Source organism: Muscardinus avellanarius (genome assembly GCF_963383645.1).
Source record: "Muscardinus avellanarius genome assembly, chromosome: 8".
Taxonomy (NCBI): domain Eukaryota; kingdom Metazoa; phylum Chordata; class Mammalia; order Rodentia; family Gliridae; genus Muscardinus; species Muscardinus avellanarius.
Window position 1 is genome coordinate 41833565 of NC_137794.1, and position 18058 is coordinate 41851622.

At 41.8% G+C, this 18058-nt stretch overlaps 1 protein-coding gene across 1 annotated transcript; it reads right to left on the bottom strand.

Annotated features, from left to right (window-relative positions):
- Positions 1–1061: 1061 nt before the first annotated feature.
- On the bottom strand, positions 1062–1732 carry GJB7 (gap junction protein beta 7; the record flags this gene model as incomplete). The annotated part of the gene is given in 2 exon segments (XM_080700510.1): positions 1062–1081; positions 1084–1732. Coding segments are annotated over 2 exon segments (669 nt in total).
- Between the last annotated feature and the right edge of the window lie 16326 nt (positions 1733–18058).

Consider the following 18058-nt stretch of genomic DNA (forward strand, 5'->3'; position numbering starts at 1 on the left):
AAGCCCCCCTTAGCAATTTAGTGAGGCCGTCAGCAACTCAGCAAAACTGTTTCCAAATAAAAAATAAAATAGGGCTGGGGTTGTAGCTTGGAAATAGAATGCCCCTGGATTCAGTTCCCAGTACCAGAAAGAAAACAAATGAAAAGAAGAAAAAGAGAAGGGAAAAGAACAGAACAGAAAAAAAAAAAAGGAGGGAGGAAAATGTTACTGGAATGTGAAGCAGGCAGATTCTTTTCCTGGGCTTCCCATGCTGCCTGTCAGTGTGCTGCTTCCTGAGGTGCCTGCCTTCCCCATGACTCTCGAGTTACCCTTTCAGACATCTGCTGGCTCAGGCTTAAGTAGAATATCTTCCAGTAGTGTTTGTACTTAACTTGGAGACAACTTAAATGATGACTTTCTTCTCTACCTCCTAGTCTATTTGTGCTCAAGGATACCTAAACTGCAAAATGTCTTTGGTTCTGGGCCTTTTCCTCTGTGTGGTCCCAGGTAGCTGCTACACTATTCTTTCTAAGAAGACTGAATAAGACCATGTGAGTGGAGCCTTGACTGTCACTTTAAAAACATTGCCAGTCCCCTCCATGAAGCTTGCAGGCCATCACATTTGTCCAAAAGGTCACATATTGTCTAGTGTCATGCATGTATTATAATGAGATATTAAAAAATAGAAAGCTGATACAGAGTTTTTTCGGGCAAATCTAAACTCTTGAAAGAATGCTATTTATCTCTAGGCTAATTTGAAATTAACTGATCAAAAACAATTTGTATATCCATATTAGAAAACTCTACAACACTATACTGCATCCTAAGTGTAGTCTCTGAGAGCGTATTGAAAATTTAAATTCCTCTCGAATGATATTAAGACTAACATTCCTGGTTTCCCATCCCAGTTTAGGTCTTGCTCAGGAAGGATACAGGATTTCTTTGTTTAATCCTCTCCTGCATCACGAAGTAGCTTTGCTTCAGGTTGCTGGGATGTGCCTATGGCCAAATCTGAATGAAGATTCAGGAGTAAGGGAGGACCCCCTCTCTCACCACACTCAATGTACCTGGGGTTGTGGCACTCACACACTGAGGACTTGATTTTTTTAAAATATTTTTTCAGACAACACTTAATGAAGCACTTGAGAACTAAAAAACTCAGTTCAGTGAAATTCAGTACGATACACAAGCATGAGGTAATAACCAAGAAGAAGAGGAAGATGGTTTTCTCAGTGGGTTTGGAGATGAAGCAGTCCACAACATTGGGGCAGGGCTTTAAGTCACACTTCATAAGGTAGGGGACACTAAAGCCACCATACAGCTTGTAAAATAAAACCAGAAAGGTGATTTCAAAACCAGTTTTTACAATGAGGCTGATCAAATAAGTGTACCATAGGCCTCCATCCATGGTGCCTGGGCTGACATAGAGTTTCTTTCTGTGTTTTTTCTCTCTACCCTCACGATAGGCTACATGTAGAACAACCAGGAGAGAAGGTGTGGACACCAGGATCAGCTGTAAGGCCCAAAGCCTGACCTGGGAAATGGGGAAGAAATAGTCGAAACACACATTTTCACAGCCAGGCTGTCTAATGTTGCACTCAAACTCTTTCTGTTCATCCTTCCACACGTGTTCTGCTGCCACTATGTAGACCAGCAAACGGAAGATGAACACAACAGCCAGCCAAATGCGCCCGATCCCAGTGGAATATTTATTCACTCCACTTAGGAGGTCTCTGAGAAACATCCAGCTCATGACTTAGGCAAGAAGGCAAGACTCTGCAAAGAAAATATTTCATCATATTTCATGCATTTCTATTTCACTGATGATTTTTATTTGAGGAATTATAGAAGAATTATAGAAGATAAACTCTCAAAGGAGACAACACAACTGATCCATGGACACAATTCATCCCATACCCACTGTGTGTGTGTGTGTGTGTGTGTGTGTGTGTGGTATTTGGGATGAAACCCAGGGGTTTTCTACTGCTGCGCTAGACTCCCAGACCTATTTTATATTTTATTTGGAAACAGGGTCTCACGAAGTTGCTGAGAACCTGAGTAGCTGAGGCTTGCTTCGAACTTGTATGATCCTCCTGTCTCAGCCTCCCAAGTACTGGGATTATGCACCACCACACTCAACTTCCCATGCCTACTTTAACTTGGAATTTGGTTGATTATACACACAAGACATGTTTTACACACACACACACACACACACACACACACACGCTGCTGCTGCTGCTGCTACTACCCCATTTTTAAACAATTCTGTGTTTGGAAAAAAAATCTAGATTATTGCTTCTCTCTAAAGACGGATAGAATATGTTAACTAATCAGGAAAGAAGTAGATATGAGTGTGTGTGTGTGTGTGTGTGTGTGTGTGTGTGTGTGTTTCTGGTCATCAACCCAGGAACCTTCTACCTCTCAGCTACACCCCCACCTATTTTACTTTTTAATTTGAAACAGGGTTCACTAAGTTACTGCGGGCCTCGAACCTTTGATCCTCCTGCCTCAGCCTCCCAAGAACTGGGATTACTGGCATGTGCCACTATGCCCAGCTTTGATATGAATCTGAAGGTGAGCTTGGTGCCTGGTCCTTCATCTGCCAGGTTGTTGAAGCTGTCTTTACTCACTTTCTCTCTAATTTGTTGACCTCTCTTCCCATCCTTAAGGGCTATTCTCTGCCCCTGCATTGTCTTACTTGATATATCCCACACACTGAGCTTGCTACCGTTTGATAAGTGAAGCACGCCAGTACAAACTTCCTTAGAAACTCTTACTGCCTTCCTACAGATACTTACATCCACACCCCACTCATTCTTTACCTGGTTTGGAAGAAGAGGTCTCTTTATTCCTTCACAACCACCTTGAAAGGTAGGTTTTGTTTTTGTTTGTTTTATGTTGGTGGTAGTTTTATTACTTCAAATGAAGAAGCTGTGCCTGCGAAATAAAGCCACATCCAAAGGTCACAAAGTAAGATTTAGAGCAGGATTCCAGTCCCGTTTCGATTACTCTTCAGCAGAGGTTCTCAACACTGGCACCGTTCACACTGTGGGCTCAATCAGTCTTTGTTTTAGCAGCTGTACTGGACTCTGAGGATGGTTAGCAGCATCCCTGGCCTCCAGATGCCTATAGCAACCTGTCCCCTCCCTACCATTTCTGAGAACCAAAAACATCTTCATACATTTCCAAATGTATCCTGGGGAAAGAGGGAGAATTATCCCTAGTTAAGAACCACAGCTTGTAACTTTCTATCATAACCAAAAGATGTGAGCTCGAGCTCCAGGCCTGCCACTGATTCACTTTGTGATTTCTCGGGTGAAAACCTTGCCTTTTCAAGTCCTATTGCCTATTATAAAAATTAATTCCTTTTTGTTTTTTCCATAGATTCATGCAAAAGTGTATCATGGAAAGGATGTTAGGAGGAGAGCCAGGGAATTAGAAGACTGGGATATTGTTACAGCACACCTGTCAGAGACCATCACATTATCTCCTACAGATGGAACAATAGAGAATAAGCTTGCACACTGGAGCCCAGAAAAGATGAATGAAGGTTAAGAGATACTTTCAGAGAGAACAAAGGTATATGTACACAATGCAGAGAATGAACACTTCAATGTCCTTGGTTTTCAGAACACAATCAAAATTGTACTGAATAAGAAATTTACCTGAAAGGTTAATGTCTTTATAAATTATTAAAACAAAGCCCCAAAAATTCAAAAGTGGGAGAAAAGGTATTATATGTCCCTATGACATGTCATTGGGCATTTGTCTATATTACTCAAAAGAATATTTATGTAACATTACAAAACATTTGAAAGTACCCTGTTGAACATTTTAGAGAAGGAAAGAAGGTAACAGTAGAATTAGACTGTGTTGGTAGGAGAAAAATAATGAAGAAAGCAATTGATCTTTGACTAGAATCAGAGAACAGGTGCTATCAGGTGTCAGAATTATGAGTTTCATTTGCCTGATAAAGGCCCAACCTGTTTTCAGATTCTGTGCTGATGGAAAGACCATGGCTTTTCTCATGGTGAGGAGGTGGACTAATAAAGTTAGTTCACTTTTAACTGAGGTGATTTTGCATAGTAAGAGTCTGGGCATCCTGTAGGACTCCGTGGGTTTCAGTCAAAGCTCACTGGTGATGGTGATGTAATCTGTCTCAGGGGTTTGTGAGACTTTCATGAGTTGAAATGAATAAAGTCCTCAAAGCAGGTAAAACACATGGTAGATGCTCAGCATTTACTAGCGTCTTATCTTGCCACTGAAAACTTTTTTTCTGGTGTCAAAGTGAAAGTCTGCTGTTTTGCAAATTTTATACACATTCATTTAATTACACACTATTTAATGCATGTGTGGGGAGCCATTGAGGTTTTCCCCTAGATTGGTGTTTCTGGCTCAGCTGACTGTCCTTTGCCCAGAGTCAACAAGGTTTGGGGAGAAGATCAGATGGTATGGCACGAGGGTACTGATTAACCTATCTGTAATATATGTGCTTTGATTGGTCTTTATTGTATTCTGGTGGTGGTAGCACGAGGATATTGATTGACCTGTGACTGTATAAATACCTCTGGAAAAACAAACCCAGCATCGGTGCAATAGAGAATACTGACCTAGGCATAGTCGTCGACCAGTAGGAAATATTGACCCAAGAACAGGGGTCGGCCAGTAGAGATAGTAGGTTGGTAGCTCTCCCACATTAAAATAAATTAAATATTCTGAGAATCAAATTCTTAGAGATAAATTCTTCATCTTCACGCCTCTCTTTAGAACCCGTACTTTTGCCGGCTGGCTCCGGCATGAATGTTAAATGTAAGAGGCTGGGGTGTAGCTTAATGGTAGAGCACTTGCCCAGCATGTGAGGGCCATGGGTTTAATTCTCAGCAACACACACACACACACAGTTCAGATGTACTTATTGCAATTGAAATATACATTTTTCTCTAGTTCTGTTCCAGTGGAAGTGAATAATAGTTAATCAGAAATCTCCATATGAGACACTGTTAAGCCTCTCAAAGCAGTGCAGTCATTAGCATCAGTTTTTTTTTTATCTCAATAATAATTCCAGATTCTCTCTGTACTTTTTTTTTTTTTTTTTTTTTTGGTGGTACTGGGGGTGGAACCCAGAGGCTTTCTACCTCCGGGCTATACTCCCAGACCTTTTTTTATATTTTATTTGGAAACAGGGTCTCACTAGGTTGCTGAGAGCCTCACTAAGTAGCTGAGGCTGGCTTTGAACCCGTGCGATCCTCCTGTCTCAGCCTCCCAAGTGCGGGGATTACAAGTGTGCGCCACCATGCCCGGCTCCTCTCTGTACTTTAAATAAGGGTCTTTATCCTTTTTCTTAAATTGCCAGTGATCATGCCTAGCTTTTTCAGCTTTAAAGTGCTAGGGATTAAATCCAGTGCCTCTTGCACACTAGGCAAGTGCTCTACCACTGAGTTGCTCCCCTTCCCCTTACTAATCTTAATCTAACAATTCTTCTAGGACTTCTGCCTTTCTATTAAAGAGTAGTGGTTTACTTCATAGGAATTTAGTTTGAATAATTTAATTAATTGAACTTTCTTGTGGTACTGGGGATTGTACTCGGTGGCATTCTAACTCTGAGATATATTCCCAGCACTATTTTTACTTTTTTTAAATTTTGAAACAGGGTCTCACTGAATTGTGGAAGCCCTCAGTAAGTTGCTGAGGCTAGCTGCAAGTCTATGAGCCTCCTGCCTCTGCCTCCCAGGTACTGGTATTACAAGCATGTGCCACCATGCCTGGCTACAATGAAATATTATTCATCCATAAAAGCAATATGATTCTGATATATGCTATAAAACAATAAACCTTTAAGAAGGTATGCTTAGTGAAAGAAGCCAGACCTAAACCAGACATGGTGATGTACGCTTATAATCTCAGTATTTAGGAGGCTGAGACAGGATTGCAGGTTCGCTGAGGATAGCCTCAGCAAATAATGAGACTTTAATTAGCCTAGCAAGAACATGTTTCAAAATTAGAAAAATAAAATAGGGCTGAGTATGTAGCTTGGAGGTAGAATGCCCCTGGGTTCGATCTCCAGTGCCACACACACCAAAGGGAAAAAAACAAAAAGCAGACCTAAAAGAACAAATATTGTATGATTCCACTTATATATCTATAACTGGAAATTTTGTTAAGTTAGGAAGTAGATTAGAGCCAGGTATGGTGGCTCATGCCTCTAATCCCAGTACTTGGGAGGCGGAGACAAGAAGATCGCAAGTTTGCATCAAGCCTCAGCAACTTAATGAGGCCCTCCACAATAAAAAATTGGTCAAGGGGTGGAGCTCAGAGGTAGACTGCCTCTGGATTCAGTTCAATCCACAGTAAAAAAAAAAAAAAGGAAAGGACAGAGGAAGGGAGGGAAAAAGGAGGGGGAGGGAGGGAAGGAAGGAAGGTAAGTAGGTAGATTAGTGTTTACCAAAGACTGGAAGGAAGGGAGAAGAAGGAGTTACTGCTTAATTAGTTACAAAGTTTCTGTTGGGGGTGATGAAAGTTTTGGAAATAGATAATGTTGATGGTAGTATAACACTGGGTATACTTAACGTCACAGAAATATACACTTAAAAATTACTAACATGGCTGGGCGTGGTGGCGCACGCTTGTAATCCCCGCGCTTGGGAGGCGGAGAGGTTCGCGCAGGAGAATTGCGCAGGTTCGAAGCCAGCCTCACTGGCTTAAGAGACCCTGTTTCCAAATAAAAATATAAAATAGGTCTAAGAGTGTAGCCTGGAGGTAGAAGGGTTCAATCCCCAGTGACACACACACACACAAAATTACTAAAATGGCTCCCTCTCTTCCCTGTGGCTTCCTGTTTTACTCTGTGGTTTTCCTCTCCCCTCTCTAGCTTTCGGTCTTCCTTTCTGGATCAATCTCTAGCTTCTGGTCTCACTCACTTGCTTCCTCTGTTTCCCCCTGTCTTCTTGCCTCCCTCTCTGTTATTCTATCTCCATCTCTTGCTTCCTGTCTTCTTCCTTTCTGGTTTTCTGTTTTCGTTTATCTTCCTACCTCCCTCTCTGGCTTCCTGTCTGCCTGTCTCTCTTCCTGTGCCACTCAGTGGCTTGCAGTTTCACTTTTCTTGCTTCCTGTCTACCTGTTTTGCTCTCTGACTTCCCATTTCATTGTGTAGTTTCCCTCATCCCTCTCTGGTTTCCTGTCTTGATCTCTGGCTTCCTGTCTTCCCTTTTGGCTTCCTGTTTTCCTTCTTCGTGCCCTGCTTGCTATCTGGCTTCCGCCTGTCAGTTTTCCAGGAGCACTCAATGGCTTCCTGTTTCACTCTCTTGCTCCCTGTGTTCCTTTCTTACTCCCTGGCTTCCCACTTTATTGCATGACTTCCTGTCTTCTCATCTTGTTCTCTTGCTTTCCCTTTCACGATTTACCTCTTATGGTGGCTTTGTGTCTTACTCTATGACTTCCTTTTTTTTTTTTTTTTTTTTGCGGGTCTGGGGATGGAACCCAGGGGCATATGACCTCCGAGCTACACCCCCTGCCCTGATTTTTATTCTTTATTTTGAAACCGGGTCTCACTGAGTTGCAGAGGGCCTCACTAAGTAGCTGAGGCTGTCCGTGAACCGCGATCCTCCTGTCTCAGCCTCCCGAATGCTGGGATTACAAGCGTGCGCCACCACGCCCAGCTTGACTTCCTGTTTTGATGTATGGTTTCCCTCCTCCCTTTCTGGCTTCCTGTCTCTCTCTTTTCTCTCAAGCTTTATCTCTAGCTTCCTGTCTCATTCTCTTGCATCCTGCATTCCTCTCTGTTTTCCTGTCTTGATCGCTGTCTTCCTGTCTCATTTACTATTTCCCTCTCTGGATTCCTGCTTGCTATATGGCTCCCTGTCTCTTTTCCAGGATTGCTCCTTCTGTTTCATTCTCTTGCTTCCTGTCTTCCTCTGTCTCCCTGTCTTGCTGTGTGGTTTTCTCCTTCCCTCTCTGGCTTTCAGTTTTAATTTCTGGTTTCCTGTCTTCCTCTTTGCCTTCCTATCTGTATGTCCCTTTTTTCCTCTCTGGAGGAGACTGGACTGCTCATGGAATGACTCCAGTGTGAAGCCAGTTAAGGACTCATAACAGTATTCTAAACAAGAGATGAGAGTGGCTGGAATGAGTGGGAGCAGGAGAGAATATGGAGTAGAGCTTTGGGAATATGTTGTAGAAGAAGGAGTAATGTGATGTGCTTATTCATGAAATACAGACCATGAGGAAGGGGAAGTCAACCACAGCTCCCAGGCTTCAGCCTGAGCAATTTGAAACCTGCTGTCATCATTATTGAGATCATAAAGACTGAATCTAGGTGAGTGATATATGACAAGACTCAATTTTTAGCCATGCTAATTTAGAGATTTCTTTAGAATACCTAAAATGCAAATGTCAAATGGACAGTTAAATATATTGGTCCAAGCCAGATGGGTGGTAGGTGCCTGCGATTGCAGCTAGTTAGGAGGCTGAGGCTGAGGTTGGAGGATCACAAATTCAAGCCTAGACTGGGCAACATAGCTAGATCCTATCCCAGAAACAACCATATACATATATATTTGAAGCTTAGGAGAAGAAAGAAGGGCTAGAGATGTAAATGTTTCAGATTTTGATCTGGAGATTGAATTATTTCCCTTAATAATACAGATTGGGTGCCTATTATGTATTGGTTAATGTATTAGATACTGATGCTAGAATAGTGCCTTGTATAATATCTTAAATGAGGACAACTATTGAGAAAGATAATTAGGATAGGATTGTGAGGAGTGGAGTTGGCTTATGATTGTGCATGGAGAATTCAGAAGAGCCGCAAGAAGGTGAACCTTGGCAGATTTCAGAGGTGAGGGAGTATGTGGATACCTGGGGGAAGTATGTTTCAGGCAGGTCCAATACAGCCTCCCCAAGGTGAGAATATTCCTGGTGGGTAAATAGTAAGAGAGCCTGGAGAACATTGAGCCACATCCTAGTTGAAATCCCCTGGGACCCTTTATCTTTAAAAGGACAGATGGACACAAAGCCATTAAAGAGGATGGAGAAACAGCCCAAGAGGTAGGTAGAAAGTAGGAAAATGTGAAGCCACAGAAGCCAAGAGATGAAAGTGTTTCAAGAATGAAAGACTTCAACTGCTGCTGCGAGGATGGATGAGGTGAAAGCGAGAAGTGACCTAAAGTTGGTATCAAGTGACCTGGGCAGAGCCAAGGCAGCAAGTCACGTGGCTGGAGCTCCACTGGTGAATCTGAGGATAGAAGTCTGCAAAGAACAGGAGGTAGGAGTCAGGTTGTGTATGTCTAGGAATTGATATGACTTGTTCTCTATAAAATAAAGTTAGTCTCAGTGCCCCATCTCACAGAATGAATGTATCTTCTAGTTCTCATGGGTATAATAACCCACAGTCTTCTCTGGCACTCAACAAAACATCTGGGCTAAGCCAGACCACTGTCATTCAGAATGCCCAGGCTACCATCATTACATATGAGCTCATCTTCATGAAAGGCCAGAGTGTACCACTGAGTCAATCAATCTTCTTATGTAATTTCTCCATTCAATAAGCAATGGAGAATCACTACTGTAAGAAATCCAAGTACTGGACTTAAAGCTAAGACTTAGAGGTAAGATTATTATTATTATTATTAACACACTCTTATTCATTTTAAGCATTTATTTGTTATAAAAATGACTTCTATATATACCCCTAAGAAGTTCTGAGGGAGGGAAATAACTTCACATAGGAGAATGTCAAATAACTTCATAGTAATATGATGCAAGTGAAATTTGGACTTAGAAGCCTCCCACCCTCCACTTCCTAGCACACACTTCTACTCAGAGACACACTCTAAAAGGTGCCAACACTTAGCAACACACATATAAAACAGGTGGATCTACTTGGTTTGTAACACTTCCGAGAAATCCTGCTAGTAATAACAGTAGAATTATTGGTTATGGTTTTACCACTGGCTTCACATACTTTTGACTATTATATCAAGATAGTAAATGTTCTTTGGGGGGTATATAAGGCCCTACACTTTTCCCTCCAACCCCACTTCCCATCTTCCTCCCAGACTGTACCCACAGTTGATTCAATATATAATCAACTTGGGTGGAGTTAGTGAAGACTTCTTGCAACTGGGAAGAAGAATCACTTCAGCACAGTGGTTAAAGAACAGATTTTTTCTGCCTGGGTTTAAATCCAGGCTCTGCTCTTTACTAGGTATAGAAAGTTACTAAATTACTTTATGGCTCAATTTCTTCCCTTGTCAAAGGAAATTATGATAATGGGGTTTTGTTTTGTGTACATATGTGGTACTGGGAGTTGAACACATGGCTGTTCTACCTCTGAGCTGCACCTCTAACTCCATTTTGTTTTATTTTGAACCTAAGTTGCTGAGGGCCTCACTGAGTTGTGGAGGCTGGTCTCAAATCTTCAATTCTCCTGTCTCAGTCTCATAAGTACGGGGATTACAAGTGTGTGCCACCAAACCCAGCTGATAATAATGTTTTTTCAGTTCTCTACAGGAATTAATTTGTCTCATCTTCATAAGAATCCCATGAAATGAATACTGTAATTAAAACTATTGTACAGATAAGGAAACCCAAGCACAGATATTAAACTGAAGACCTAGCCTGTCCTAGGTCACACAGCTGCTAAGGGACAAGCCAGGATTCAATCCCAAGAAGTATGGCTCATGATCCAGAGCATTTAACTGCAGTGGTGCCTTTTCCTAAGCTCAGTGGTCATGCTCTGCACTGTGTAAGCACAGATCTCTCTCTCCTCTTATTGGACCCTGGGTGAACACCTGGACAGCAAGGATGCAGTGCTAGTATAGCCTCTCCAATGGATGACCTGGAGCAGTCAGATTCTTTCTAAGAAATGTGTCCGAAGCCGGGCGTGGTAGCGCATGCTTGTAATCCCCGCGGTTGGGAGGCTGAGACAGGAGGATCGTGCAGGTTCGAAACCAGCCTCAGCTACTGAGTGAGCTCTCAGCAACTTAGTGAAACCCTGTTTCCAAATAAAATATAATAAAAATAGGTCTGGGAGTGTAGCCTGGAGGTAGAAAGTCTCTGCTTTCCATCCCCAGTACCACCAAAAAGAAAAAAGAAAGGTGTCCCAAGAAATACAAAAGTGCACTGTCATTTGGAGGTGTGAACTAGAACTGAGTTGGGGTCTTATTGGTCACTGAGAGTCCTTTGTGAACTGAATCCATAGAGGGAAGAAGAGAAGAGAAAATAGGGCAGATACATCACAAGCCCTGAGTGAAAGGGCATGTGGCCTCTGAAGGAAAGAACAGCCTCACTCTGTTCCTGATGCTTCACAGATCTGACTCCCAGAGGCCCAACCATCCTTGTTCTCTGAGTAAGTCTACTGTGTATCCTTACAAAGAAAAACAAAGACAAAAATAAAACAAAAGATGCAGCTTTTATCACCAGTACCACCACCACCACAACAAAAATTACTTAAACCTAGCTTGAATGGATTGTTGTTCTTTGTAAAACAACATTAATAAAACAAACAGCCTCACTAAAAATATACAAAAGACTTGAAAATTTTTTCAAAGAGATATACAAATAGCCAAGAAGTGTATTAAAAATGTTCAGTGTCACTAGTCATCAGAAACATACAAAGCAAAATAAAAATGAGATATAGCTTGAAGCCGGGATATAGCTCAGTGGCAAAGCACCTGCTTTGCAGGTGTGACACCCTGGGTTTGACCCCCAGTTCCAAAAAGACCCCCAAAAAAAAGACCCCCTGAAAAAAAATAAGCTGAGATATAACTTTATACCGTGGGGCTACAGATGTAACTTAGTGGTAGATTGCCTAGCATGTGGGTTTAATCTGCAGCACTACAAAACAAAAATAAGAACAAACTAATAAATATATAGCCTTGCACACAAATAGAGGAAAACAAAAAAAAAATAAGAGAGGCAAGATTGTAGGGAAAAATATTAAAACGGCAAATTTGGGTCCAGGAAAAAATAATAAAATGGCAAATTTGGGTCCAGGAAAAAATATTAAAATGGCAAATTTAGGGCCGGGAAAAATATTTTTGTAGGCAAAAAAAGTTAAAATGGCAAATTTGGGTCTGGGGATGTAGTTCAGTGGTAGATTATTTGCCTAGCATACATAAGGCTCTGGGTCCAATCCCCAGTACTGAAAAAAAAAAAAAAAATTAGGAGGCGGAGACAGGAGGATCGCGCAGGTTCGAAGCCAGCCTTGCTGGCTTAAGAGACCCTGTTTCCAAATAAAAATATAAAATATGTCTGGGAATATAGGCCAGAGATAGAAGGATTTCCAGGAACCTCAGTACCACCAAAAAAAGAAAAGAAAAAAAAAAAGAAGGCAAAATTTGTATTATATATATTTTAGCACAATTTAAAAAGCTTCAATAAAGTGAGTGGGAGTAAGTCTACTTAAAATATAGACAGCCAGGCATGGTGGTGCACACTTATAATCCCCGTGCTTGGGAGGCAGAGACAGGAGGGTCACGCTGGTTCGAAGCCAACCTTGCTGGCTTAAGAGACCCTGTTTCCAAATAAAAGTATAAAATAGGTCTGGGAGTGTAGCCTGGAGGTAGAAGGGTTCCATCCCCAGTACTATATATATGTATGTGTGTGTGTGTATATATATATATATATGTATATATGTATATGTATGTGTGTATATATATATATACACACACATACATACATACATACATACAATATAACCTAAACATTTTAAAGAGAACAAGATTTTTAGGATTAGAAATATATATATATATATATATATATATATATATATATATATATATATATATTCCAAGCTACATCCTCAAATGTATTTTATTTTTTATTTGGAACACAGCCTTGCTAAGTTGTTGTGGCTGTCCTCTTAACCCGCAATCCTCCTGTCTCAGCCTCCTAAGTACTAATATTACCAATGTGTGCCACCACGTGTGGCTAATTTCTCTGCTTAAAACCCCATCATAGCTTTCCATTACATTTATGGTAGAAAAAAGGCCTAACAAAGACCTGTGGTGTGATAAATACTTTTTCTGTCTCTTCAGCCACATCTTGCCCATCTTCAAGGTACATTGGACTCCAGGCACACTCTTCTTTCAGTTTCTCTTTTAGACCCAACATCTAGTCTCTTCCTGTCTACAATACTCTTGTCCCTTCATCTGAATTGGAAAGACTTCACAGGATCCCATGAAAATTGAAATTAGATATTTCTTGGCATTCATAATATTGGCTTTTTTTCTTCATACAATTTGTAACTTGTAATTAGATACTTGTTTGTGTGATTAACACCTGTACACACTGCATGCTCTTTAAGAGGAGGGACTAGGAGCCAGGCATGGTGCACAACTGTGATCCCAGTACCTAAGAGGCTGAGACAGGAGGACTGGAGATTCAAGGACAGTCTTGACAACTTGTGGCACGACCCTCAGCAACTTAGTGAAACCCTGTTTCAAAATACAAAATAAAGTAGGACTGAGGGTGTGGCTCAGAGGTTGGATATCCCTGTGTTCAGTCTCAGGTATAAGAACAAAAGAGGAAAAGGTGGAGGAGGAGGAAGAGGGAAAGGAGGAATAAAAGAGACAGACAAGCCGGGTGTGGTGGCGCACGCTTGTAATCCCCGAGCTTGGGAGACTGAGACAGGAGGATCACACGGGTTCAAAGCCAGCCTCAGCTACTTAGTGAGGCTTTAAGCAACTTAGTGAGACCCTGTTTCTAAATAAAATATAAAAAAGGTCTGGGAGTATAGCCTGAAGGTAGAAAGCCTCTGGGTTCCACCCCCAGTACCACCAAAAAAAAAAAAAAAAAAAAGACAGACAGACACTAGGGTTGCTGTATGAGTCTCAGTATAATCCAAATTTTAGATAAACAACATTTTTCAGTATAAGTGTGACATTCAGTATTTGAGATTAAAACATAATTCATCTGAAATTGAAATGTAACTGGGAAATCTGTTTTATCTGGCAGTCCAAGCAAGTACCCTGACTCTTAACTACCTCCCCAGCTCAGTCATTCTTCATACACACCTTCCTGCTCTCTATCTGAAGTCAGTGTACCTCTGTTCCCCATTAAACTCAATGCTCCTGTTCTGAGTGACCCCCTTCTTCCAGTTTCTACACAGATCTAAGATGTAGCTGTTTAGACCTCATGTCTGCAAGAAAATCAAGTGGGAGATGTCCTTGACTGCCATCAAAAGGCCTTTTTTACTGTGCTGGATTAAAATGTTTTCATTCTGCTGTTCCTCTGCTGAGGAATAGATGATAACTTCTATAATACTTTTAAGATGAATGTCAAGTTCTCATTTTGACTCAAGGTTCTGTGTGATCTTGCAGCCTTAAGACTACCAACATTCAGCAATACCCATTTTGGTGAGATTGGTCATCCTCCCCACTTTCCCCTTCCCCCACAGTCCCCCACCTTCGTCCCACACAGCAAGCTCATTCTCACGCACTTGCTCCTGTTTCTCCTCCCCAGCTGGCTTCCAGCCCTGCTTCCTCCTCATAGACTTCCAAATTGTGGTTTTTCTCTGCAGATTCTATGGTCTCCAAACCTTACCTTAGCACATATTTTAACCCTTCATGATGCATCATCTTAACTCGGTGTGTGTGTGTGTGTGTGTGTGTGTGTGTGTGTGTGTGTGTTCTTCCCATAGCAATTTATGTTACTTGGAGTCAGAGACCATGTTTTGTATCCTCCAAAGTACTTAGTATAAAGTGGCTATTTAACAAATGTTTAGTAACTAAATTTAGCTAAGGAACCAGCAAAGTTGATCCTCAGGAGAAATATTCAATTTCTTTGCTTTTTTGCCGTAGAGTAAATCACTCATAGCCAGGCACAGTAATGCATACCTGTAACCCCAATACTTAGGAGGATGAGACAGGAGGATTGCAGTTGCAAGGCCAGCCTTAGCAACTTAGAATCTCTCTTTTTTTTTTTTTTTTTTTTTTTTGCGGGGATTTCCCCCCCCCCCCCCCCCGGGGATGGAACCCAGGGGCATTTGACCTCCGAGCTACACCCCTGTCCTGTTTTTTATTCTTTATTTTGAAACAGGGTCTCACTAAGTTGCAGAGGGCCTCACTAGGTAGCTGAGGCTGTCTGCAAACTGTGATCCTATGGTCTCAGCCTCCCAAGTGCTGGGATTACAAGCATGTGCCACCACGCCCAGCTAGAAACTCTTTTTTAAAAAATTAAATAGCAGCTTGGACAGTGGCCGCTTCTGCTTCTTCCTCCTCATCTAGGCCAACAGAAGTGGGAGTGGGGAGCTGTGAGCAGTGATGGTAGTAGGGGGAGAGACAGGGAAGGTAGACAGAGCATCTACCCCAGAAGGGAGAAGGCAGCTCTGGGGATCACGAAGGCTGTGAGCATCCAGGCCACTGTGACTCCTATGCCTTCACCATCTTCCATGTGCAGGTGGGATGCCAAGGCTGGCTGGCTGGCTGGGTACCAGGAGGAGAGGGCTGGGAGGAGTGGTAACTGTCCCCAGAAGATTCAGAATGGGTCTACTCAACTAGAAAAATTATAGTGACTGCTAAAAAAAATAAAAAATAGAGCTGAGGTTGTAGCTTGGAGGTAGAATGTCCCTAAATTCAATCTCCAGAATGAAAAAAAAGAATAGACCCCTCACACAGTCTTCCCTCAAAGAAGAGAACTCTAAGAGAGCCTTAGGTTTTCCTATTAACCACACTAATAGAATTTAGCTAAAAGATGGGAGCATAATTCTCATATTCCTTTGCTGTCATCACTGATATGAATATTGATGGTTAGCTAAAATTGACTTAGCTAATTACTCAAGTAATATAAGTGGTGAAGTTACAGCAGTGGTACATTCTTGTAATCCCAGTATTTGGGAATCTGAGACAGGAGGATCCCAGGTTTGAGGCCAGCCTTGGCAACTTAGCAAGACTGTCAGAATAAAAAAAGGGCTGGGAGTATAGCTCAGAGGCAAAATGCCTCTGGGTTTAAACTCCAGTACCAAATAGATAAATATATAAGTTTTAGTAAAAAAATTTTAAATGATCTGAGTGTTGTGGAACACACTTGTAATGCTACAAGTGTGACTGAGGCAGAGGATCGCAGATTTGAGGCCATCCTCCGCAATATAGCAAGACTCTGTTTCAGAATAAAAAATAAAATAGGCTGGGGGCTTATTTCAGAGGTAGAATTCCTCTAGGTTCAACCACCTAGTACCAAAAATAAAAAATGAAAAATGCCAGTGGAATGTGTGAGAAATGGAGACAGGGTATGTGGGGATTTAAGAGCAAAAATGCATTGAGGGGGTGGAAAGAGCTCTCTAGTAATAATGACTGAAGAACTGATTTAATGCTCCTCTTCACAGCAGCTAGCTATCTGATCCTCAGGACAGGACTTTGGAGTCAAGGCTTTGTGTAAACACAAAGTTCAGCTATCCCCTGTGTATAGAATATTCAGGAGTCACAACTCAATGAAAATCTAGAGGAAATAACTGCATGCCAAATTCTACTCTCCTAGAAGGAACTTATATTTGCACAGTATCAGAAAATATATGTAAATGAGTTAAGTTCATGTGTCACAGTATGATAACATCTGGAGCATAATGAATTCCAACAGTTTAAATGCTGTCATTTTCATCACCATTATCAAACCAGCAAAATGTGAAGGAATTCCCAGAACTCAGCCAGAAAGCCTCCACCAGCTATTCCAAAGTTCTACTAACTGACCAAAAGAAATTAAAAATACAGCCATGGTCTTTTACATAATATGACATCCTGGAGTGAAAGCACAATCAGGCTGAATTAACTCAAAGTTTGGAGATGAATACCGCCATCAAACAAGGACTGTAATAGAAATTATTAGCTATTTGTAGAAGAAACTTATCCCAAAGAGAGCATATCTGTCATGTATTCCTGGGAAAACCCGGCAAGCGCTGGATCCAATCATAACAACTAGAGGGCAACTAAATAAACTGTATAATAACTGTAGAAACAAGCGAGCCATGTGGTCTTGAAATGACATGGTACAAAGGTCAGAAGAGAGATCGACATGTAGGATAGGGGAATGGAAAGTATGCACATCTTCTCGGTGTCTGCATAGTTCTGTGCACAGGGGAATGATTATAGTGTACAAATACAACATATTCCAGCACTCTCCTGCAACCAAGGATCCTGGAGTGCCTGGGACAACCCCTACAGCAAACAGGCCAAGCGACTGTCAGAGCTGGTGAGAGCCTGTGCAGATCTGTAAGTGCAGAACATAAATCACAGCAACTGTACTGTACAGGCAGGGATGGTGCCTTCATTCGGCTTTTCTACATCCTGGATTAAACATCTGTAACAATGACTTGATTCTCATTACTCTAGTTTCCCAAGAACCCTTCCAAGTAATCATTTTCTTGCCAGAATTCTTTATTCTGTACAAGGAAGCTTTCCTGAGATTAGATACCAGAGTTTCAGGTACTGGAGATCTATTTTATAAACCTGGCTCTCCTGGGCTTATTAGTGTGGATGAGTTCCTTAGAGAAGACTCAACTCCAGGTAAACTACACCCCTTAGTTTCTGAACCTTTGGAATTAAGCAGCAGCCCTAAATGGGGACACTGCTGGTGTCCTGCCATAGCCCCTCCGATCTCACTGCAGGATGAGCCTCCGCCACACCAGCAGCTTCTCTGCCCACACAGGAGGTATCACTTCCCGTGTGGCTCAGGCAGGGGCAAGCAGGCTGGCTTCAGGAGGGAGGGCAGGCAAGGCCGCCCCAGCAGGTTCCCTCTCTGCACTCTGAATGAGCCCAGACACTATCCAAAAAGCCCATGCACTGCCAAGCAGCCAGGAAGATGCATTGTAATAGTCCAAAATTACTGTATTTATTTATTTATTTATTTATTTATTTATTTATTTATTCATTCATTCATTCATTTTTGTGGTACTGGGGTTAGAACCCAGGGGCTTTTCTACCTCCGGGCTATACTCCCAGACCTATTTTATGCTTTATTTGGAAACAGGGTCTCACTAAGTTGCTGAGAGCTTTTGAACCTGTGCGATCCTCCTGTCTCAGTCTCCCAAGCACTGGGGATTACAAGCATGTGCTACCAGGCCCGGCTTAAAAGTACTTTTTTGAAACTT